Below are 26,348 nucleotides of genomic sequence, written 5' to 3' on the forward strand. Positions count from 1 at the left end.
TGATTCCATGCATTGTTGGCAGATAAACTTTCAGATAAAGAATAAAAGGTTATTCTTACAAGCATTCGACGACTATTTAAAGTTTAATCAAGTAGAAAACATTTTTATTTTATGAACAAAATGTAATGCAATTATCTACGTCAAAATAGAATCCTTCATGAAGGCTTGATTAATTAATCTATCAATAAAATCAGGCATGTTATTTTTGGAACATTTACGTACTGAAGAGAGCGCTAACACTGACTGACTCACAGAAAACAATCACCTACGAGTTATATGACATTGCGTAATAGTTAAGGACATTTTTTTTTATTAAACATACTTTATATAAGTTATATTAACTTTAAGACAATTTCGATAATTTGTCTTCGTCCTTTGTCAATGTGGAAAAAGAAGATAAAGCCACTTGAAACAAAAATAAGAGCAACATAGGATGATAAATATTATCGAAGAGAAATCTGACTCTGTCGAATAGACCAATGATACGATTGCGATTCTATTTCGAACAACATTCGATTCGACACTATTCCTCACAAAAATAAAACGTTGCTTAATTGTACCTGAGGATCAACTCTACTTATTTATGTGGGTTGCGATATAAGTATTCCTCATTATATTTCGATCCAACTTTGAAAGAACCGAAACAGGATCGTTGCGTTTATAGAATAAAAAAAAAATGGCTGAATGGCAATGATTACTTTATTCGACTTCGAAAAACCATTTGTAAGCAAAATTTCATAAATTCAACAGTTTGAAACTGGCTTACTACTGAACTAAGTCCTATTTCTTATTAATGAAGGTTAAAAACTTATTAGAGGGTACTCGTGTAACAGATTTTAATCCAACAAAACCTCAAAGTCTTCAGTATCAAGCACGAGGTAAATAATAAACACAATTCACACTAATTAAATAACAATGGTTCTCTGTGAAATCTCTCTTAGGTTAAAATTCAAGTATTCCAAACTCATAGGTATATAACATTACATTTTATCTTAACAAAATGAGTTTCGTAGTCATATAATTCTATATTATTTTGATATTACCTTACAGCTTTATTCTAAGAAAACAAATGAAGTTCTAAGAATCATGTGCGGTGACGAAACCCGATGAAAGAGTCACCTTCAATAGAGATCTGTCTTTAGCGTTGACATCATTGAGGAAAAGTAGTTTATTTCGCCTTTATCACTACAATTCCATTGTTTTATATTGTTACACATATATTACACATATAATGAACAAGTACGCTCATGGTATATATACTAATATTATAAATGGGAAAGAAACTCTATCCGTTTGTTGACATTTCACAACTTAACCGCAGAATTGTTAGCTGATTTTTTGAAAATCTTTTTGAACGCTTGAACTTCAAAGTAAGACATGCTTTTCATGCTTAGCAGCTGACGATGTACCCCTACAACGTGAGAGAGGTGACAATAATAGAACCAAAACATCAGGAGATGGGCCACATGAACTTATTTTAAGTTTTTTTTTTAACCGATTGACGTGAATTTTTGTACACATATTTCATATTGTTGACAAATTATATTTTATATACTAATTCTAAATAGTTAATTATTTATAGAAATACGAAAATGACATTCAAAATACTCTAATATTTCATTTTTTCAAGGTCAAATGTAGGAAAATAAGAGTTTATGTTTTTCTTCGTTTATTGTAAAATATACTGATCGTAGAGGAAAATATTTCGAACAAAAGCTATATGCCTTGAGAGGATAGACATTTTTTGTTTAAAACCATTTCCGAATATTCCAACTAGTTTCTTAGCAAAATGCAATCATATTTAATTAATTTGATAACCAGACGCTGGATATTTTTTATATTTAAATACATACGCATTAATGATTCGAAAATTATCTCAATATAATTATTATAAATAGCTTATAAGTCATTTTTGTTTTATTCTTCACGTAAGTTTTACTTAGTATATACTAAGCCCCAATCTATACATAACACCTCGCGTCATTGCCTCCACTGGTGACAGGAGGGCTGGTTCGTTTTATGCCCAGAGGATCGGAATTGCGATTCAACGGGGAAATGATGCTAGCATTCTTACCACAATTTCACGTGGTCAAGATTTATATAGTAACTAGTTTTAGTACATATTTGTATATATTTAAGCATTTAATGTTATTAATTCTCTAGTCCAATAAATATGAGAAAATGTGAAATTAAAAAAAAAAACAAGAAACCTTCAATCCTATTCTATTTCACTGTATGTAATATAAAGTAAGACGTATATTTTAAGGGAGAAAATTAACAATTATTATAATACATTCAGCGTCATAAAGCGATAATAGTAGGTATAGTACACATACATACATAAAATATATTGTTGGACGTACAAATTACTTTTGAATCGTCACACGACACCAGCGGTTCGTAATGTAGAATCTACCAAGAGGAACTGGTACGAAACTCAGAAGCTACTTAATCTATTCTTTTTTAATTAAAATTAGAACACTTTAATAAGTATTAACATCACTCTCGACGTGCGCAATTTAAGACCCTTATGTTTGACCCTTATGTAATTACAGTACAGGCACTCTACAAACATACAGATAAACAATGTATTTTAATGACTACAGCTTAAACATTAATGTAGCTTTGCTTAATCTCATATAGTTTTTACCTAGCTAAGCTATAAAAAAATTGCGTTGGATTAATCGATAATTTTTCGGAACACGGGAATCGATCTAGCGACACCCGACTTCAAACAATCTATTATATGATACGCCTCATCTATATTAATATTGTAAAAAAATGATTACCCAGTGCTGTAGGTCTTTTTTTTTATAAGTTCACCTGATGGAAAGTGACTACTACCGCCCGTGGACATCTGCAACACCAGAGACTTGCAAGTGCATTGTTGGCCTCCCAAGTCGTAATGATGCACCCTTGCGACGTTGGGCATGTCGCTATTACGAGATACGAGGTATAAGAGGAAAGTTTTTCAAAATAATGCATTACTAAACTTTAAAAATACAGATTTATCACTGTCACGGAATTTTCTCTCAGTCAAAATCTACTCTTATTTTTCTCACCTTTCTTGTTATAACCTTCCCCTTCACTTCGCAACTGATTGAAGTTTTACTTCACTTTATTGGGTACAAAATTATTTTTTATTTATTTATATAATTACAGAGTCAGGACATCCCCGAGAGTTACTGAGTGTGATGTTATCGATATATTAAGATTCTTTGAGGAAAACCCTATTCCTTTATCAAAAGGTCAACATAATATGCATGTATAAAATAACTTTGAAGCATCAGATACTTTTGTTTCTCCCCTAGTCTTGTAACTTCCTAATTAAATTATCATATCATACACAGATAGGTTACCAATAAATAAATGTCATTGAAATGCAATTAAAAATTATGAATACTGTAAGTTCACGCTTGTCACATCATATTCTAAAAATGAAGTTATTTTTTTTAAATTATATACATTAAAACCTTTTTCGAAACGCGCTGTCCTCGATATAAGCTGTATGTATATTGTCTTAGTATTTTTTTCAGGTAGGCATTGTAAAAAAAACACTGCGCATATTTTGGTATAGACTAATTATCACTTCAAAAACACGTAACCTTGTAACAGTTTAATTGTTAATCTATATATGTTATTTACATATATGTGTATGTATGATTTTTTATTGTTATTATATGTATATTATATACTCGACTACAATTTCAAAGTACAATGTCATGGGATCTTCGACATTCTATATAGAAAATATATGACATGTTTGTATGTTTAATATGACACTGTAAGCTGTGTCATATGACATGTCTTCAGTGTGATGGATTCGAGAACTCTTTTCACGATGTTTACATTGATGAACGGTGCTATGCAAGATGTAACCAAGACATTTTACATAATTATAAAATAGCACAATTCTTCATCAAGGAAATCATTTATTTTTACTATGTTTTCTCATTTTATAATTAATTATCTTCATCGTCAGATATATATTAATTCATCTTTATCGTCAGATGAATTAGAATAAAATGATTAAAATGAATATTTAATTGAACTATTTGCACTATTACAATAGTTAAATAATAATTTCTTGTCACCTTTTTTTAAGAACAAAACATGTAATCTGTACATGTAATAAAATTGGAGTGTCAGTTTGTAATATTAAAAGAGCCCTTTTTACTCAATGCATATGTATACACGATACATATACTAAAATAACATTTCAATTTTTGTCTGTCTGTTTGTTCCGACTAATCTCTGGAACGGCTTTACCGATTTTGACGGAACCTACACGAGGCTACAATAATTTTTTTTCTTAAATTCAAACGCGTACACACTCGGCACAGCCAGTACGTCATAAAAATCTTGTTTCACTCTTGCATAACACCAACATTTTCTATATAAAACGGCATTCCTTCATTATCGCGTTAGTGCTGAACGATCGAACGAATGCAACATGCGCGCCTTAATAACATTTTTCCTTCTGTGCTTCATCGCCGCTTCATCTTGCCAGAGCCACGATCTGGCCCTTGGGCAAGCTTCATACGGTGACGTCGTCATTTACAAAGTCAATGAATACAAATACGGATTCCCCCTCGTCGTGAGGACCAGTATCATCGAGTACCCGGAAGCAGGGCAGCAGAACTTCGCCTATATTAAAGCTATATTCATCAAAGATAACTACGTCGACGGAACTGGAGGATATCCCACCATCTCTGCTGGAGGCGTGGGACAACGCTTCGTGAAAATCAAGCTGAAGAGCCAAAGAAGCCACGGATTCAACTTCACTATAACAATCTACGGAAGATACTAACAACTTATGAGGCCCTAGTACTTATCATTTTTTTTGTATTATCGCTTGCCATATCAAAGTCATGTAAATAATTATTTTTGTTGCGTTAAGTTAATTTATTCATTAAAATTATATTAATTTTAATATGTCTTTATTATTTTTTGTACGGCACATTTTTGTTTTCAAGGTCAAGGAATCGATGAGATAATTTGTGTTTAGTGTGTTACATTACTTTCTTAAATACAATTTTAATTAAAGTGCGCATCATTAAATGTGCCCTTGATACTATGAATAATATTATTTATGAATATAATTTCTAAACGTTTATCGTTATAAAGTCATACATAGTTCTTGGATTTAAAGTAAAAATAATAATCGCATACATAAAAATCACTGTCGTATATGAAATAAAGGGCAAAGGTCTTTTGAAAAAGTATAAAAACTTTCAAGGATTCTTTTTTTGTTTTTTTTTTTTTAAATCCTTTTAAATTACTCCTATAAAGACGCTTACTTTTAAAAATGTCATTACTTTTTAATTGAACTCTGATTAAACTAATTGCAATTTATTTTCTTATTAACCTAGAATCCTTATCACGCTATTTCATGCTATTATTTCCAAATGATTCATTTACTTAGAAGTCAAGATAAAGTGCTGTTTACAAGATAAACTTCAAATGTTTACGAGCACTCTCATTACTTAAACAAGTGTTATTCTTAATTGATTACATTATATTTATTTAATAGTTACTCGGCTTACTATGGACGGAATGAGGGCTTACGTAAGTTTATATTAAAGGACGAAAAAGTGTCTTGAATATGCGTATTTGAGATTTGGCGTACGCCTGCGGAAAAAAGGTAAAAAAATAAAAAAGGCCAAAAATACTGATTGTTTTTCAACCGACTTCCAAAAGGAGGAGGTTATCAATTCGTCTGTATTTTTTTTTTTTTTTTTATGTTTGTTACCTCATAACTTTTCACTGGGTGGACCGATTTTGATAATTTTTTTTTTGTTTGAAAGGTAGTGCTTCCCGTGGGGTCCCATTTTTTTTATTTTTTTTTCCGATGATGGTATCCATGTGAAAACGACATAATTCTTAAATTTGCATTATGTATATGCGCGACAAATAGGTGAATAACTGAAAATCACGTTAACCAATTTTGATAATTCTTTTTTTATTATAAAATATATACTTCAAGGGTAACTTGATGAAAGTTTGGTAAGGTTCTGAGCACAGGATCCATGACAAAGTAACGGAACGGAAGGGAACGGAACAATTCTGAGGAGCACGTTAGCGATACTCGGTCGAATCTTTTATTTATAGGTTATTTGGATATTTGAGTCACCTTCCGTAATGTGGTTATGTTTATGTAATTATCATAGTCGAATATTATAATCAACTAGCTACCCACCCCGGCTTCGCAAGGGTGCAATTCTGATACTAAATATACTACAGAATTTGTTTATATACGACATCACATCGCAAACTTCTAAAATTATCAGTGTTTCTTTACTATATTGTTCATGTATTATATACACAAACCTTCCCCTTGAATCACACTATCTTTTAAAAAAAACGGCATCAAAATCCGTTGCGTAGATTTAAAGATATAGGGACAGAGAAAGCGACTTTGTTTTATACTATGTAGTGATGGAACTCCTATACGGCTCGCAGTTAGGGGGCGATATGGGGCAGAATTTCTTACTATCTTTAATCAAATTTTGTGTACCTATGTGATGTTATGTCATATGATGTACGAAATATAGTTGGTCTTTTTCAAAGTTTTTTTTGCTGAGTTCGATTACAGCTCTTTCGAGGGATCCTTGTAGTTTACGCTGCGTGACGTATTAAATCCGCATTTTCGAAAGTCTATTTTTGCTTTATTCGCAAGTTTCCTTTGAAATTGTCCTCGAAGTAGTTTCTGACTCATATAAACGGAACGCTTAATCTATCCATATTAAAAAAAATTAGTTAGTCAACATCAGCTTCACTTAAAATCAAAAAATAAATAAAATTTTAACAAAAAGAAAAACCGACTTCAAACAAAACACTATTTTAAAACAAATGAATATGCACGAAAAAGTAATAAAAATAATTGCGTATTCAACATATTTTTTAGAGTCTTCCTAAGTTAAATGAAATGAAAAATATTAGACTACTTAAAAGTCGATTAACGATTATATCATGTAGTTATAATTATTGTTATATTTGGAGTCGGTGTCGCCCATAAAACCCTACAGTATATCTATCAAAAAACAATACGAGAATACTTTAACAAATATGTTTTTTACAAATTACCTTTTACACAATAATATACTGGATCAATCAAGGGGCTCGTATCGCTTCTTTCTTTTGATTGTTGGGACAAGGGCACCGTGGCTGACAGCGGCTCCAAATATACCTACTAAATGTACCTAATGAGCCTCGAGTTACCTTTTACAATTTGTTCCGTATAACATAATTTATAAACCATTAGCAGAGGAGACGATATCAAATTACACAGAGGGTCTGTAATTACGTTTATTTGATAAACGGACACCAAGGACTTAGTATGGACTGAGTATACTTATATAGGTTTGTAAAATTTTAGATGTTTAATGTCATAAAAAAAATTAAGTTCGAAATTAATTAATTGTAACACAGAAGCCCTTTATATATGTTCGTTATGTCTGTCGAATCTTATTTATATGTTTGGATTTGGAACCCCTCGTGAAGAGAATTTGGTAAAAATCCAGGTTCATTTTGGCACATTTCTCTCTTCAAGAGCACCTAGCCTAAATAACATTTACAATAATTTTAATCGCTGGTTTGGTTTGTTGAGGATAGAGGTACAACATTGTTAGTAATGCCTCAGTAAGAACCTGTTTCTCTTCCATCGTTGATCTAATGCTTCCTCTTAATTTGATAAGAGTTGAAACTGGTGCACACACAAGTATCATATTAATAACACACGCGTAAGATTTACAATCAACAGATTTTTACTTATGATATTTTCCTCTACCGCCGAGAATGAGATAAATTGACACAAGAAAATTCCATAATGCCAAAGTCTTTGATTACGAATCAGGTGTTTCAAAGCAAACCTACAGACGTCATAACAATTACTAAGCTATTGTTTAGTGTCCCCCAAAGTGTTAATTGGTGAGTATTCTTCATGAAACAATAATCAGTACCATAAATATTAAATTCACAAAGTTGACCTTGATAATACCTATTTTTTAATCAACTCCGAAGTTAGTTTTACGTGATAATGAGTAGCTGACCGTTATATGACCTCATATATTTTGGTGTACGACGTCTAAACTATTCAAGATAAAACGTAAGATAAGAAATTGCTAAACAACAAATATTTAAATATTAGATATTACACAGATATTTATTATGTATTATTGTGTATGGATTTAAGTACTTTGGTGGTATGACAGCCAGGTAGAGCTATCTGGGTACCAACATATATATAACCGCCAAGGAGCAATTCTATTAATAGGACATGGAGTAATTCTCTTACCATTAAACGATTATGATACGTTCCTGATTTTAGTTACAGAGTTACCTGCTTACCATCAGGTGACCCATATGTTTTAGAAGATATTCCTGACACATCTAATCGGATCGTAATAGTGTTGAAGGTCGATAATTTATATTTAAATATATGAGTCTTGAGAACGCTCAAACAATTATTCCTGACAACTTGCGATGATTAACTACAATAAAAATTGTCACCAACTTTCGTTGAATAATGTCTATTTTCCATAAACACAACAACAACAACAAACAACAACAACAGCCTGTAAATTCCCACTGCTGGGCTAAAGGCCTCCTCTCCCTTTGAGGAGAAAGTTTGGAACATATTCCACCACGCTGTTCCAATGCGGGTTGGTGGAATACACATGTGGCAGAATTTCTATGAAATTTGTCACATGCAGGTTTCCTCACGATTTTTTTTACTTCAGCGCTGAGCACGAGATGAATTATAAAGACAAATTAAGCACATGAATCAGCGGTGCTTGCCTGGGTTTGAATCCGCAATCATCGGTTAAGATGCGTACGTTCTAACCACTGGGCCATCTCGACTCACCATACCATAAAAAAAAACCTATTCCAGCCAAACTTCAGTACCTAGTTTTTTTTAATGACTTCAATTAAAACTTGTATTTTCAATTTTGTTTCAGCAACATGGGTCTTCTCGAGTTTGAAGAATGGACGAACCAAACGGATCTCTTTTCTGATAAGTCCAGGATGTGTGCGAGGTTGCGAGGCCTGACTCCTGGGCAAAGAAGGGTCTGCAGACGTCATAAAGACCATATGCCCGCTGTCGGTGACGGTGTGAAAAAAGGCATTAAGGAATGCCAGCATCAGTTCCAAAATCGAAGATGGAATTGTACAGTGACGGAAGATGATACAGTATTTGGACCTTTGACATTAATTGGTAAGACCTTTTTTATTATCAATTTTTTTTCAATCAATATTTATTCTAAGCCATTTTCAAAAATAATCTTACTAATATTATTATAAAAGTGTAAGTTTGCATGTATGGGTGATACGTACTCGAATAATTCCAGAACGTTTGAACGGCTCTGAACTAAATTTGGCACAGAAAATTCGTTTATTGACCTTTTCCTGTGTGTGTGTGTTCTTTGGATAAATCTTATAAGGATCTCTTTTTTTATGATTTATTTAGGATTTATTTATTTACAAAAAAAAAAAAAACAAAATTATTTCACCCGCACAAAGCCGGGACGGGAAGTTATACTATATATATAATTCTCATATTTCCAATTACATGCGCGTGTATGCTGTATTTATAAATTAATTTACTACTTTTATCTAATGTCTTAACAAGATATAGTGTCAATAAACATTCGCTAACGGAGGCCGAGGCAATCGTTTGTAATAAAATATAATAAAAATCTCGTAAAAACTCTTTATTATATCATAAACGAGACATTTGTTTCTCTTTCGTCTTATTCCCTTTCTGTATTAATTTCCTTTGACCTATATTATACACTATTTATGAACTTTATCGAGTAATCGAAAGAAAATGCGGAGTGCTTAGTAAGAAAATATTTAATATTTATTTTATAACATATTTACATATTATTTTATGAGTGTATGTAATTGAGAAATATTAATAATAATTTAATATAATTATTTTAGTTGTATCGACTGGACACAGTAAAGTAAAAGTTTCGTAAATACAATAAATATATTTGTATTTTTTAATTGCCTTGTTGGACTAGCCGTTTATATTGCTAACGTTTGGACGCAGACCCCAAAGTCAGGTCTATACAAAGACTTTTTCTCACAAAAAATTCTGAGTCTGCTACCCAGAGTTTGGAAGTATGAAACAGGCACACCCTCGTCACTCAAAGAACCCGTAAATAAAATACACAAGAGAGTAACGACCGAGAACAAGATCCTTTTATCATAATTTTACCCCCAAATCGTTAACAAATTAATATTCACTCTATATGTTAATAATAGGAAATATTATTATATCTACACAGACCAATTTCTTAATCTTTACGTAATTTTGCATACAAAGAGCTATTGTCACACAACCAACTTATCTTTACTAGTAATTATACCACAAAATCCGTACTAATTACACATAAATACCTACTCAAATTAGCTTATTAAATATAGCTTAAATTAATATATTTTCGTCTAAAATAGATAATAGATATTACAAATCAATTATAATATTATAAATCTTTATATATTAATTCAATTTTAAAACTTCTATACGTGTTTTATCTGAACAAAGTTTTCATCTAGAGATTTCAACTTGTAGTTGAGGGCTCTAAATCTTCACAGAGCAACGTCACGGACACCAGTCGACGCAAACTGATTTATGGTACCGTTTCCCGCTTTTATTTTAAACGTAATCTTTTATTTATCAAGAACTATTCTGGCAAAGATATTTTGTTGATTTTTTAACGGCACAGGCAAATCTTTATACATCCAAATAAATATCTCAGATTAAATTAAAAAAAGAATTGTTTTATTTACGTTGTTATACCGATGATTACGTCACGCTTAGGATTCACTACGGTTTCTGTTATCAATACAAATGATTCATATTGTGATTATATGCTTGTGATTCATATCAATACAAATTTTATATATATTATTCGAAAAAAAAAACTAAAATGGATCTTTCGTAGGTATATTATGTACTCACATGTAGCTTAAAAACAATAATCATAGATCTACCGAGAAGAAACACAAAATTATGTCAGTTAAATACTTAAATATTGTTGGAATAAACGTGCAACAACTGCGTCAAGTCACACAACTTACCTTAAAAAAAAGGGCGGGAATTTTGCGGCTGACAAAGATCGCGATTATGATTATTACTGTGTAATGTGATTATTGATGATTATTTGAGTTGTGGACTAAATGTTTTTCTTTTGTGGTAGATTGATTATTATTATTAATTAAAGATAATTGTTTTAGAGGTTAACTTACTTCCTACTTCTAGTTCTAAAAATATATATTACATTCTGCTGAAAGTCAATTGAATCCGAGAGCTATTAGCGATAAAGTTTGTGTGCTCTTTGTGAAATTAAATAGTAACAAACATCAAAAGAGTTCTTAACATTTAAACGTCTTTTTAATTCTTCCGACTCTTCATTCGTCTTTACACTTCGTAAGTAGGTCAAGATTTTTATAATTTCACATCTCTCATAAGCCTTTTAATTTCTTTCACTTTCCCTTGAACTTTATGATATTGTTTAACTACTGGAGAGTTTCAACCGCTTGAACTAGTAGAATTATACTGATTTGCATATTACTTTATTATCAACTAGTTAGCGCCCGCGGCTCGCGTTTTAGGGGTTTGGTTTACATGTGTAAGGCAAAAAGTAATCTATGTCTTTCCTTAGAGTTCAAATTTAAAGTAAAAGTAAAGTAACAGCCTGTAAATTTCCCACTGCTGAGATAAGGCCTCCTCTTCCATTAAGGAGAGGGCTTGGAACATATTCCACCACGCTGTTCCAATGCGGGTTGGTGGAATGCACATGTAGCAGAGTTTCGATGAAATTAGACACATGCAGGTTTCCTCATGATGTTTTGCTTCACCGCCGAGCACGAGATGAATTATAACAAAAATTAAGCACATATATAAAGTGGTGCTTGCCTGGGTTTGAACCCGCAATCATCGGTTAAGATGCACGCGTTCTAACCACTGGGCCATCTCAGCTCAGTTCAAATTTGCTTCATACAAAATTTGCAGTGCAGTGGTTTGGTAGTTAAAGACCGACAGACAGACAGAGTAACTTTCACATATATAATATTAGTATATGAGGTTCTTAACGTCGACATAAGTTAATTACCTTTGTAAGTAAAACATGCTCACATCTAGATATTACGACATTAGGATATTGTTCGATTACGATAATCTTGCGACAATTGATCGTCATTTTTTTCTTTTCATATCCTCGTATGGTAAGTGATAGTATGGTAAGATATTATGTTCCTTGCCAGCCTATAGTCGCACCCTTCAAACCGGAATTCAACAACAAGCATTATTTGCTTGGAGGTATAATATAATATATAATGAGTAGATAGTGTTCAGATAGTAATGAGAAGTTTTGGAGCCGTGCAACCATACATAAGCTTTTCCAGTGCAGTTTAATCACTGGAAAACCATGGTGGAATTAACTCCAAAACAAAATGCTCAAGGATATGATTTGATGACTCGCGAATTTTGCTCCCCTGTCTAGCACAATGCAATTGTATATGGTAGTCAAGTCCTATTCAAATTATTATGTAGTTAGAAATCAACATTTAGTAATTGTATCAATAGTTTTCTTTTGTTATGTGTGAATCATGATCTACCGACTACATGCTCCAATACAATAATTAGGAATACCTTACGGGGTATGCTTTATGAAAGTAAATGAACCGAGAGTAACAGTAGTGTTTGCGTACACACTCGTGCACTATAATTTATGTGGTGCGCAGTTTACTCGTCTTGGATGAGACTGACCGCCGTTGTCGAAATTCGGTTAGGACGACACGGATAAACCAAATGATTTGATGACTCGCGAATTTCGGTAGGCTTTTCCGAGGGCCGTTTCAGCTCAATATTTGTTCACCCAAATGTTAATTTTTTATTTTCATTGTTACAGCTTCTAGAGAAACTGCGTTCACACACGCTATAACCGCAGCGGGAGTATCGCTTGCTATTTCAAGGGCGTGTCGCGACGGTCGCCTGTCGTCGTGTGGCTGCAGCCGCGCCGCTCGTCCGAGGCATCTGCACAGCGACTGGGTATGGGGAGGCTGTGGTGACAACCTCGAGTACGGTTACAAGTGAGCATCATTCTATTACCAACTTTTGGCAGTAGACTGACATGGCGGCAGAAGGGACAGTTCGCCCCGGGTCTCTAATCTTCGGTGTCACAAATGCATCCGATCTAATCCTAAACAATACTTTAAAATGAGCACCTACATCGTTTCATAAATATCAAAAGACTACACTCTACAGAATACACTAGACTTTTTACACATAAACATAAATATGTATATGAAACATTACATAATAAATAAACATAAACAATTATGTGTCGACATAAATGTAAACAGAATTAAAAGCTTGTAAAACTATTTTTTAAGGCTGTGGTCTCCCCGGGCCTCCGACTTGTCTAGTCCGCCACTGACTATCGGATTAACTTTTATTATTTATTACAACAACAACAACAACAGCCTGTAAATTCCCACTGCTGAGCTAAAGGCCTCCTCTCCCTTTGAGGAGAAAGTTTGGAACATATTCCAAAACGCTGTTCCAATGCGGGTTGGTGGAATGCACATGTGGCAGAATTTCTATGAAATTTGTCACATGCAGGTTTCCTCAAGGTGTTTTCCTTCACCGCTTAGCACGAGATGAATTATAAAGACAAATTAAGTCCATGAAACAGCGGTGCTTGCCTGGGTTTGAACCCGCAATCATCGGTTAAGAAGCAGGCGTTCTAACCACTGGGCCATCTCGACTCATTTTTATTATTATTTATTATTTCTTATTTACTACTTAATTAGATTGCACCTCGATCGGTATATGTAATATAAAGCTATATATACTTTGAGTTTATTATTTTGACAAATTAATTTATACTTGTAGGTGATATTTATTTTCCAGCAATAATAGAGCACAACTTACTTTTCGTTTAAAATTAGAAAAAAAACGCAATCCCCTAGATACACTATTCTTATTTCAAATTCCTTTTAACGGCATTTATCAAAACAAAACTAAGATTTTTTGATTCCCGTCCCGCTTAACGTTATATTTTGTAAAAAAATGATTTCTCGTTTTTTTAATTTGCCATCTTTTTGAGTTAGACAATGTCATTAACGTAAAAAATATTGAAAGGATTTATCAGTCTTTATTTACTATGTAAGTTTTAAAGTTAGTAGTTATTAAACTAAGAACTAGCGCCATATCCTTCGGTTCATGTTATCCGTGTAGCTCAAACTATGTTTCAACTAGACTTCAACTAAACATTTCTAGAAAATAGTAGTAGTAGTTTTTTGTTTCTTTTTCCAGCAAACTGGTCTATTGAATGAAACTACTTTTAATTCATGTTACCCTGTTAGCAAATTATTATTTTATAGAGACTTTGTAATGTTTCGTTCGATTATGATTATTTTTTATAATCTCCTGGTCGGTAAAGAAAAGAGAGATAGATAGAGATATATATTAGACTATTTATTCATTGCATTTTTATTATTTAATTTTTTTGCCGAAAATAAATTAAAGAAAAAACGTTACCGACCTTTAATTTGTATTATTTTCTATAACAGTTCGTTGAAAATTAACTTTTGTATACACAGAAAAAAGTTAAAAAATTAAAAAAAGTACATATTTATTTACTTTTTTTATCGCTTATCACTCACTCACTCACACCTGTTGGTCACTTTTACGATTCAAACAGGTAGAGCCACTGTCTTACCTCGTACCTGTTTACTAGGAAATCAGCAATGTAGAGAAGGAAATTTACCTGTCGCCTTTACGCACACAAGCGAAACGACGACACCTATAACACACGACGAGAAAATCACAGTGCGTGAATACTGTGAAATAGGGCCCGTATAGCGGTTTTCCCGTTACAGTTTGGTGAAACAGAAAGAGAAGTGATATCACCTTCTCTTTTTAATGGAATCTATGTGTGTGTATGTATGGAGTTCTACGTAATAAAGGGTCTGTAAGCAAAACGTATATTTGTTTGTGTGTGTACCTGCACAATTTATAGCGAAAAGGTAAAAGCGTATCCTGCAAATATCTTATATCCTAGTACTCAGGTGAGACGTAAGACAGGTGAAAAATGCACCTGTTCTCTTCAGAGGTGTTATAACTAATTGGAAAGTAAAAAATAACTGATCTCCTTTTAGTACAGTCCTTATTAATTGTGTAGTAAATTCATCAGATTTTATTTATTTTTTTCTATACAACTATAAATAATACAATACAATACTACAATAAATACTAAAAATATTTAAAAAAATACGTTTATAAAAATAATAATAACTTTCAATAACTTTCATTTAATTAAATCTGAGCTGTCAGAATTACGTCACGGTTGTCAAGTCATGATTTAAGACAGGTACGATACCAGGCTGCCAGAACTCTATAGTAGCTGAAATAATGGAATACGGGGTTCAACGGAAGGTACATAGGAAGGATAAAGATAAAATTCCACAGATATATTAAAGACATAAAGATACCATATATTAATCTTAACTTTTTAAATCTATAAATATAATTAGCTACAACTGTAAACAAAATTTATACATCCATTTAAATGTAACATATTTTTATATAATAGTCGTGTTTTTACTATTTCTTTAAAAAACTAGAATATACGTATATATTGAATTGTAATCGAATATATCCCTCTACTTCCTTTAAATATACATTCTTAAATATTTAATTATTAAAAAGTTTTATTTTCTTTATTTTTAGTGCGCAGTCACGCCTAATGCGTCTATCATGATTTGTGTCCTAAGCATAAAGAATACAGCCCAAAATTATTTTCTCATTTAGTTTTGAAAAGATTTTACTGTATTAATTTATTTTTGAACTTTGTAACATTTAATTTATAAAAAAAATTAAAGAAACTTATAACTATTAATCATATCTGTCAATATTTTAAGTGTCACTAAAATATTGACAGAAAATACATTTGGCAGACTTTTCGTCAGACCAGTCAACGTGTACTTAAACTTTTCTTAAAATACTGGTCGGTATATTTACCGCTACTATATGCTTCGTTAAGTTAAATATATAATAGATGAGCATATTTAATAATTTTTATATATTTGATATAATATTTAAATATTTGATAATTTGAGCTGAGATGGCCCAGTGGTTAGAACGCGTGCATCTTAACCGATGATTGCGGGTTCAAACCCAGGCAAGCACCACTATAAATATGTGCTTAATTGTGTTTATAATTCATCTCGTGCTCGGCGGTGAAGGAAAACATCGTGAGGAAACCTGCATGTGTCTAATTTCATCGAAATTCTGCCACATTTGCATTCCACCAACCCGCATTGGAACAGCGTGGTGGAATACGTTCCAAACCCTCTCCTTAATGGAAGAGGAGGCCTTATCTCAGCAGTGGGAAATTTACAGGCTGTTACTTTACTTTACTTTACTTTACTTTATTTAATAATTTACCTAATTGGAGTCTCAAAACACCCAAGCCTCGAAACAGAGTGGATCTATATACTGTCACAGAAAATACACTAACTTAATTTATTTATTTATAACATACTAGTGACTCGTCCCGGCTTCGCCTGGGTGCTGTACGCTGATACTACAAAATGTCTGTATACACAACAATATAGCTTTTTGTCATTAGACAATACAAACATATCCTGCATTTTAAATCTGTAATGTCTTCGTGAATATTTTTTTTAAATTACATGCTGAAATTTAAATAAATATACGGGCTACATTGATCTATATTAAATGCATAAAATAGAAAAACAGGTGTTCATAATTGTTTCCACCCAATTGATATGGATATACATGATATTGTTGTAAAGATATTGTGAAAGTGAACTAATTTTGTTAAAAAAATTCCGAGCTTCATCATCAATCATTTTTCATTGATTAATAATAAATAATTTCCTCTAAGTTGTAAACATGAACAAAATAATTGATAATAATATATGCATAATAATAACAATTAATAGATATTATCCGTGTATGTACGTATATCATTTGTTTTTAGTTTATTTTAAAATGAACGGCTCGTTTTAAAAATATTCAATTCAATTCGGTCATAATGTAAATAATTAAATAATTTTTGTAATGATTATTTTAAAATTTCGAAAAACAAATGTAATCAAAGTTCGAAGTTTCGAACATCATTCAGTACGGTTTTAATCGTCGAGGAGAGAGCACGTTCGATCGTATTAAAATACTCACGAACACGCGACATTGGGAAAATTCAAGCCTCCAAATACTAGGAGTCCATAAAGTTCAAGGAGTACTAGTCAATAACTTGTTAAAGCACGTGTTAGGCGGCGTTACTAGGTAAGGTCCTCCTCCTCCCTCAGATTTGTGTGCTTTTTAAGATTTTTATCGTGGATACTTTAAAAAGCTTTTCCGATATTTCGGTTGTTTGAATTTTCCCGATGAGGATCACATGATCGTAAGGAGGTAAAGAATGATTGGAATGGGATAGAGGAATGTTTGTTCCGAGCGGAAAATGCCCTTTTTACTTCATAAAGCAGATTTTCCCGCATTCGAATATTTTTCTCACCAGGCAAGCATCGTATTGTGAGAGGTTGAAAGGAATTCGTGAAGCTATTGAAGAAATGCCGCGTAGACTTCGGAAGGTCTTTTTCATGACTATTTTGCAATATAAGTTAAAGTTTAGATTCGTTATATAATTTTATTCATTTGGTTTATTACTATTATAGACGTTAAAATTTAATTAATACACAAACAAATGTAATTAATTACGTTATTTATAAATAAAAAATAAAAATGAATTATTCAATTAATAAAACAATTATTTATTAACATACAATATATTATTATATTAGTTGATTAATTTATAAGCTTTTTTATCTAGCATTGAAAATGTTTCTATTTTACTTACTGATAGGTAATAATTTTTCTGTTTTTTATGATAATAATTGCTTGTAAATAAAATAATTAATTATATCTGTCTGACAAATGGAAATTCCGGATACAGGTTTTATAAACCCGGATAAACCGGGTTAGATCCGCGTTAAACACGCTTAAATCCGTTATCATCTACTAGGGATACATGAAGCATTGAGGGTACTTAATCCAGATCACCCCTTGTTGTGACCACCAAGTGCAATATGCTGTGTATGGGACTGTATATTTTAAGTCTAATGAAATAAAGTATGTTTTCGCTTGCATTTATTTTTTTAAACAAATTAATAATTCTAGAAACTAGCTAGAAAATTGCTTAATTTTTGAACAAAGATTTTATTCAAATTTTACATTTTACAAAAATTAAATATTTATGAAAAAAAATAAACAAAGAAAATTAAATTCTATACGAAAGGTTACAAAGTCGCAATTCGCAATTCAGTTACAAGCACCATAAATCGATACCACGTAGAGCTTCGTAGCGATGGGCGTAACGAAATGAAAATGTGAAAACCATATCCATCTCTACTTTCACGCCCTTATTTTCATATAGCTATCTCTTTTTAATTTTCCTCCCAAATACGCGCTGTACCTGAAACTACCAGGAGCAGCGTAAAGTTGGGAAAATTGTTAAAGTTGTATGAAACTTCATATACTTTTATTTGAATGATTAAAGTAATATCATAATCCCTCTTAGCATTGAAAACGTAATGTAATCATAATAGCAATAACTTATTTACATAGTATATTAAAAAAAAACAGCTTTTTATGCCATTGGAGACTGGAGGTTATTTGTCCAGTTGTGGACATCTTCAGGCTAAAATTATAGTGATGGTAATTTCTGGAAATTTTAATAATTAACTACATGGAGTCTTTTTGTGTATATAAACACAAAACATTAGCATAATATACAATACACTAGCGGAGAGTACACGCAGACAAATTTATCCCAAAATTGTTAAAATTGTTAGTATCTAAAGAAAGTTACAGTTAAACTCTTTTAAAATCAAAATGGACTCTTAAACTTTTTGGACGCTCATCATGAACAATCTTAATATTGGCCATAAAATGTCTATATATATGTGTTCTAAGACAAAATAGGGAGTATAAACTATATACTGTTATCCTACTACTATTATAAAGGCGAAAGTTTGTATGTATGGATGTATGGATGTTTGTTACTCTTTCACGTAAAAACTACTGAATGGATTTGAATGAAACTTTACCACAATATAGCTTATACATCAGAATAACATCCTACTACTATTATAAAGGCGAAAGTTTGTATGTATGGATGTATGGATGTTTGTTACTCTTTCACGTAAAAACTACTGAATGGATTTGAATGAAACTTTACCACAATATAGCTTATACATCAGAATAACATCCTACTACTATTATAAAGGCGAAAGTTTGTATGTATGGATGTATGGATGTTTGTTACTCTTTCACGTAAAAACTACTGAATGGATTTGAATGAAACTTTACCACAATATAGGTTATACATCAGAATAACACATAGGCTAAAATTTTTGAGGTTTCTAATGTGAGGTCGTAAAAAAACACATTTTTGCGCTTATATTGCAAACGCTGACTGAATCCTACAAGATAGATCAAAACAATGTACTACAGTATTGTACAACTGAAAAAGGTCTACAAAAAAGTCCGTGATGGTATATGTTTATCTCTTAGGAATAACCCACAATAACTATTTTTTATCCTTTACTTTGTACGAGAAATAATGGCTTATTTACGAAGCGATTTTAAGCGATTACTAGACTAGACGGGACGAACCTGAAGTCCACGCGAACGAAGTCGCGGGCAAAAGCTAGTACTAACATATAACCGTTATAAAACGTATCTTCTATTCCGATTGAAGTCCGGAATCAAAGGTGAGGTTATCGAGTGTCAAATATAATGCTATATATCGGTTATGTTACGAATTAAAATACCGATTATTTTACGATCCAACTTCGACTAAACCCCAAGTGGATCGTTGTGTTAGTAGAATAAGAAAACGGCTGTTCGGTAATGGGTTTTGATTCGATTGCGATGAATTGGAAACTTGTTACTATGATTACCGCTCAGTTTAAAATGTTATACTCCTGTTTGTAATTTTTTTTTTGTTACATAGTCTCTATAGAAGAGTTTAAGCATTCAAAAAAGATCCTATAATGAACACAATTTATATAGGTAGGTTTCCTTTATGTTTTCGATATTTTAAATTTGAATCGATATTTATAATGATTAAATATATAATTAATTAAAAAATAACTAAAGGTACTGGTGGCCTTCACCAAATAGACAAAACACATTTATTCTTTATTATATGCTATAACATATTGAGAATGCAATAATTTATTTTTAAGACAAAATATTTGACGACTAGGTATTTTGTGCAAATTATATGACAGTTTAAGGGTGTTATCAGTAGATGCGTTATTGTTTTACCAAATATTTCCTTTATGGTACAAAGCCAGTTTTGTATAAGATCCCGAATTAAATTACTACGCTTTTAAGTTAAATTAATATTACTTTTTTATATCTTAGATTCACCGAAGGCTTCGTTGATATACGTGAGAGGGAACGAAAAGTGAAGCGTGGCAGTCGAGAGCAGGGCCGGCAGCTCATGAATAGACACAATAACGAGGCTGGTCGGAGGGTATGTACAATATAACATCTATATTAATAAAGTAAATTATGTAATTTCAGTAGTTCGGGATGGCCAAAATAATATTATCGTTTTACAATGATGCTTCAATGCCTCTATCTTTTGCTAGAATGCCCCACGCTATAGTCCAATTATTTTATAATGACAGCTCAATAATATTTAAAATAAGAAATAGTGTTACATGCCAGTATTAAATGCTATGCCATATAAAATAATATTAATTACTGTTTTACAAATTATTGATCAATTAATTACAATAATAATTGTATATAATAAAGTAAACTCAATAGCACCTGCAATATTAATAATATGCAATAATACTGTGATATAAATTATGATATAGAATCAAATGTCATAACCGTATTGAAGGATAAGGTTACTCTCGTAACAATTAGCTTTTTTTGTAATGCTTAACTGAGAAAAACTTCTAAACTAATACATATAACTTACACTAAAAAATGCAACGCGTTTAGGAGATGATTTTAGATAACATCTCAGTTTTTTAGGGTTCCGTAGTCTACTAGGAACCCTTATAGTATCGTCATGTCTGTCCGTCTGTCTGTCCTGGATCGTTCTCCGCCGTTTCTTCACCGATTGCCACGAAAATTGGTGGAGAGATGTATACTGATGATCCAAAAATTGGTTTTTAAAATTATCGAAAAATAATTATTTTTTATGGCTACGGAACCCTTTCATGTGCGTGTCCGACACGATTGGCCGGTTTTTAACACTATTAATTTCAATTATATTAATTAATCCTCCCCAGTTTTTTTTACCAAAATTTTTAAGATTTTTACCCCAATTCGCCTGATTCCATCAATAATTTCGAATAATTGATACCAGGCTGTCATAAAGAAGTCGCAGGTTACGTGCAAATGTCACGGCGTGTCTGGCTCCTGCAGCCTCATCACTTGCTGGCAGCAACTTGCTACTTTCAGAGAGATTGGTAAGTTTATTTACAGATCGATATGTACTTAAATAATATTCGATTGAAATACTCAATTATAACTTGCACCAAACATTAAGGCTTGTTAATCGTTTTTTTTTTTTAGAATAGTTTAGTTAGTAATCATTATCTTAATACTTTTACATAAACTTTATAAAAACACACATTTTAAAACTCGTGTTTTACAACACACCGCTACACTTCGAAGTATGTCAGAAAATTGTGTATTAAATATATATAATCCTTTGAAATAAAACAATAATTCATTCGCCTATTGATACAACTACATATATATAACCTTCTTGAAATATAAATATTCTATATCTCAGTAATAACTGCCGTTAGACTGCCAATAGGTCTGGAATAAATCGTCTCCAATACATTTCACATACAAATCACTCCATTAAGAAGCCATTCACAGCAGAGACCAAGAGTAACATTCCGTAACCAAGTAAATGGTCTTCCATTGTATCCTTTATCTGATATTAGGAAGTTAATGAGAACAATTAATCCTCCTGTCGCTTCATGCTGTCTTGGTACATGGTAAATTAATTTCTTTATTGAACGCTTGAGATCCCATGGGGTATTTGGTAAAATGTACCCATTAGTTTTAAGTTTACCTTGACTTAGAAAAATATTATAATGTTTTATTTACGTTTGAATAACTTAAAAGTAAATTGAGTAAAGAACCATAACGCTATAATTTGATGGAAGTGATTTTCTGCATAGAAATAATTTGATTACATTCGTCACTGATTTACCATAGTTTTCTTATTATTTTTATTTTTTTATTATAATCCCGGAAAAATACACGAGTAAATCTAATCTCTTGTACATTGAATATATTATATACTTAATATCTGTCACGGTCTTATTTATAAATTATAAATATGTTTATCATATAAAAATATAGCTTTAATTTATAAATAACTAAGGCTAATTAGTATTCATTCAAATTTAGGTAATTATCTATTATCATATCTATGCATTTTAAGAAAAGAGAGAGAAAATGTTATATCATTGGGATGTGGATTACGTATTTAAATCTTTAAATTTTAACGACATTTTTAATAATATACTTGACAAGAACTTGACAATGTACAAATATTATTTGCAATGTTATGAATAAAAATATATTGGTTCTAGCTGTAGGTATGTTTGTATTGAGTTAATCTCGTATTTTACAAATCATATATTTTATAAATTGAGATATTGCACACGATAACGACACGGTAGCCCTCCTGCACCAACGCTAAGCTAAAGATATGAACTAAATACAACATAAATTAACATATTTACGTTCCTTACTGTATCTTTTGAAAACATAATCTTAGTAGGTATTAGTATTTTACGATACGCAGTCCTTGTGAATGGCAGCTTAACAGTATTATTTTAATAAAATTTAAAACCGAGTTATTGGTGTAACAAATCGCATATAAAAATACATGTTAGTTTTTTTTCAGAAAATCAGTTTTATAGTCACAATTTTTTTTATCGCACTTTATTAATTTTTTAATTCGAAAACTTAAAAATCTAACAATAGATTCAAGAGATACCCTTTTCTACCAAAGTTTTTTTACGCGAATTGACTATCATGATTGATTTTAAACACTTTTTAAAAGCAGTTGATGTTACGGTGAAATCTACATAAGACTGAATAAAGTACATTCGTACGTATTCTTTATTTAGGTTTGATTATTATTAATTACTTTTGTTAGACTATTAATATAAATTATTAATAATATTAACTATCATTTTAATTGTCGCCAGTAAATAAAGACATAATTATTATTATAGTAACTAAAACAAACGTAATTTAACTTAAATTGAAACACATTAAAAAGTTATAAACATCTACGCATCTTATGGGTGGGCTCATAAATAACCTCGGACGCCATCGGCAAAGTAGTAGAAACATAAAATTCTAGCCGTCATTTTATTTATTATCCCTATAAACTAATGATATTTCTAAGACTATAATCAAGGAGTATTTATTAATATATAAATGGCTTCATCGCGGTTAAATTGTACTTTGGAAACATGAAATTAATAGTTATAAATTGTAAAATAGCTTTTATAGTTTAAGCGATTTGTTATCTGTTCCGCCCATTCGCGCGCCAAATGTTTAAAATGTCACACAACTCGAGTCGTACCTACACAATTACACATCACTGTAATCATAAGTTATTACAAAATATAAAACTAATTACGAAGATTTTTTTATATAAGACTGAGGAATACTTACCGAAAAGTTTAAATACCCAAAAAAATATAAATACATTGCCCTTATAAATAATAAAACTCGATCCGAGTTTAATGTCAAATATGCGGTATGATACAGATACATAATAGTTGTATTACTGTTACTTAACGACGCGTTCATTTTGCTTGTAAGCAAAGATAATAATTTTACCAATTACTTATTGAGAATAAATGGCTGACTATCTACATTTGTCAATATATATTTCTATAATTGTGGTAATAATATTAGCAAAACCGATAATTCTCAATTTTTAATGTTTGATTACTATAAAATCATCATCTCTATTCATTAACAAAAAAAGGATTTATTTGTACAGCCCAGTTGTAATTAGTGTACTGTTAATTTTTTATTTTATTTTATTTTTATTTTATTTTATTGTAAAAAGTTACACCATCGACTTATCACTAAACACTTAAAACAAAATCTATATTTAATATGGGTAACATTCGAGGTGATACATCTTTATAGGTGTAATGTTAATCTTAAAATAAATTAATTCAATGAAATGTTTTAATCTAGAGAAATATAAATATTAATGTTAATTTTTGTTTAGTCGAATTGTTAGATGTATTTGTTTTCACTTAAAAATATTTTATAAAATATGTGTATCCTAATGTTATAAGTGCATGCCGAGACTACCTGTAATTAGTAGAACATTTTCCTTGATTTAAGTTGTTATATTGTATGTATTCAATGTGTTATTGTATCTACTGTTGGTTGTCCTAAGTAAATAAATAAGTATTTTATGTTAATCACAGGAGACTACTTAAGAGACAAATACGAAGGTGCAACCGAAGTAAAGGTGTCGAGACGTGGCAAGTTACGATTGAGCAACCCAAACTATAGCCTACCTACAGCTCAAGATCTTGTATATTTGGAGGAATCACCTAATTATTGTATACGAAACGAATCACTGGTAAATATATATATTTTTTAATTCCATTTAAATTATTAAATCTGAATTTAATTAATCAAATACATTTTTTTATAAAACTAAAATTATAGAAAAATATATATAAATTAAAGAGGCGAAATGACCCAGTGGTTAGAGCGTGTGCATTTTAACCGATAACTGCGGGTTCAAACCCAGGCAAGTGCCGCTGAATATTCATGTGGTTAATTTGGGTTTATTATTCATCTCGTGCTCGGCGGTGAAGGAAAACATCGTCAGGTTGCATGTGTCTAATTTCATAGAAATTCTGCCACGTGTGTATTCCACCAACCCGCATTGAAACAGCGTAGTGGAATATGTTCCATACCTTTTCCTCAAAGGGAAAAAAGAGGAGGCCTTAGTCGAGCAGTGGGATATTTATAGGCTGTTGTTGTTATTGTTGTTGTTTGTATATAAATTAGAAATATAGATTACGCTGTATCATTTTCTAAGTTTTTCTTCTCCAGGGTTCCCTTGGCACAACGGGTAGGGAATGCAATAGAACGTCAGCGGGTATAGACGGCTGCGGGCTCATGTGTTGCGGAAGGGGATACAACACCAAGAAGATCGTTGTTAAAGAACGTTGTCAATGTAAATTTCATTGGTGCTGCAGGGTTGACTGTAACACATGCGTTAAAACTATGGAAGTGTATACATGTAAATAAATTTAGTTGTAAAATATTTATTGCATTAATTACGTGTCTTTTAAAGTTTATATACTTGTTCGCAGATATGTTCTGAGTCAAAATAGAACAATCATAATTTTTTTTTTTCGAACAAATTTTAATAACCGTAATAATAATTGTGTACATTAATTTATTTCGTCGGATTAAAAGTAATTCTATATTAAATATTGCTTTAAGCAACCAAGTATTTATATTATGTGTGGTGTACAGGAGATTATTTGCTTTAGTTGTTTATAAGACAATACTGTTTTTTGCAAGGGATATTTACTTATTTTAATAATATAACGTATAGTAGGACACAAATTAGATGTAGCATCGGAAAATGCAATGGAATGAAAAAAAACCGATAACTGCCGATTTATTCAACCAAAAGAAATAGCTCCCTATCGCGCCATTCGTCAGAGAAAGCAAGTGCATGTAAATCCACGTTTCAAACGGACGAATAAATAAAATTAGGTCATATGATATTACAAGTTATTACTTGTGCAAAAATCATAATCGCATGAGAAATAAATATTGATAATTTGGTATAGCGTCCTCAATTCGGATGTGATCGGTTTTACGAATTTTGCCGATGCGACATCTAAAGTTGTGTCATACTATACGCGCCAAGACGAACAAAATTAATACTAATAAAAGATTATTGATAAAAGGCATAAAGTACTTATCTCATTTTAAAGTGTCAGAAACAACATTTAAATTGAATTGTATTTCTGATTTTACACGGATATTTTATTTCACAAAATGCATAAACCGCATGACAATGACAGATCGGCCGCCATTTTTAATTATTTTTTATGGACCCGGTTAACTATGTCAACAATTTTTTTTTAATTTTCTTCTGTAGTTATGTATTTAATTAATTTATCACATAATACCAACTAAATCATTATTAATTAATAAATAATTTTAGACACATTATATTTTC

At 31.4% G+C, this 26,348-nt stretch overlaps 2 protein-coding genes across 2 annotated transcripts in view; both read left to right on the top strand.

The window, feature by feature from the left end:
• LOC124539333 (protein Wnt-5b-like) overlaps positions 1-25,810 on the top strand; it is a 63,714-nt gene extending 37,904 nt beyond the window's left edge. The window contains exons 3-8 of the mRNA XM_047116695.1: positions 8,961-9,217; positions 12,924-13,104; positions 20,474-20,585; positions 21,438-21,540; positions 24,562-24,719; positions 25,202-25,810. Coding sequence (XP_046972651.1) covers positions 8,961-9,217; positions 12,924-13,104; positions 20,474-20,585; positions 21,438-21,540; positions 24,562-24,719; positions 25,202-25,399 — 1,009 coding nt within the window. The 3' untranslated portion in view covers positions 25,400-25,810. The remainder of the gene's footprint in view (positions 1-8,960; positions 9,218-12,923; positions 13,105-20,473; positions 20,586-21,437; positions 21,541-24,561; positions 24,720-25,201) is intronic.
• LOC124539332 (probable salivary secreted peptide) lies at positions 4,402-4,930 on the top strand. The gene has a single exon (XM_047116694.1). It carries the CDS (start codon positions 4,454-4,456, stop codon positions 4,808-4,810), a length of 357 nt encoding a protein of 118 aa, XP_046972650.1. The 5' UTR covers positions 4,402-4,453; the 3' UTR covers positions 4,811-4,930.
• Positions 25,811-26,348: the final 538 nt, after the last annotated feature.

Source organism: Vanessa cardui, chromosome 22 (genome assembly GCF_905220365.1).
Source record: "Vanessa cardui chromosome 22, ilVanCard2.1, whole genome shotgun sequence".
In the NCBI taxonomy this organism is placed as follows: Eukaryota; Metazoa; Arthropoda; class Insecta; order Lepidoptera; family Nymphalidae; genus Vanessa; species Vanessa cardui.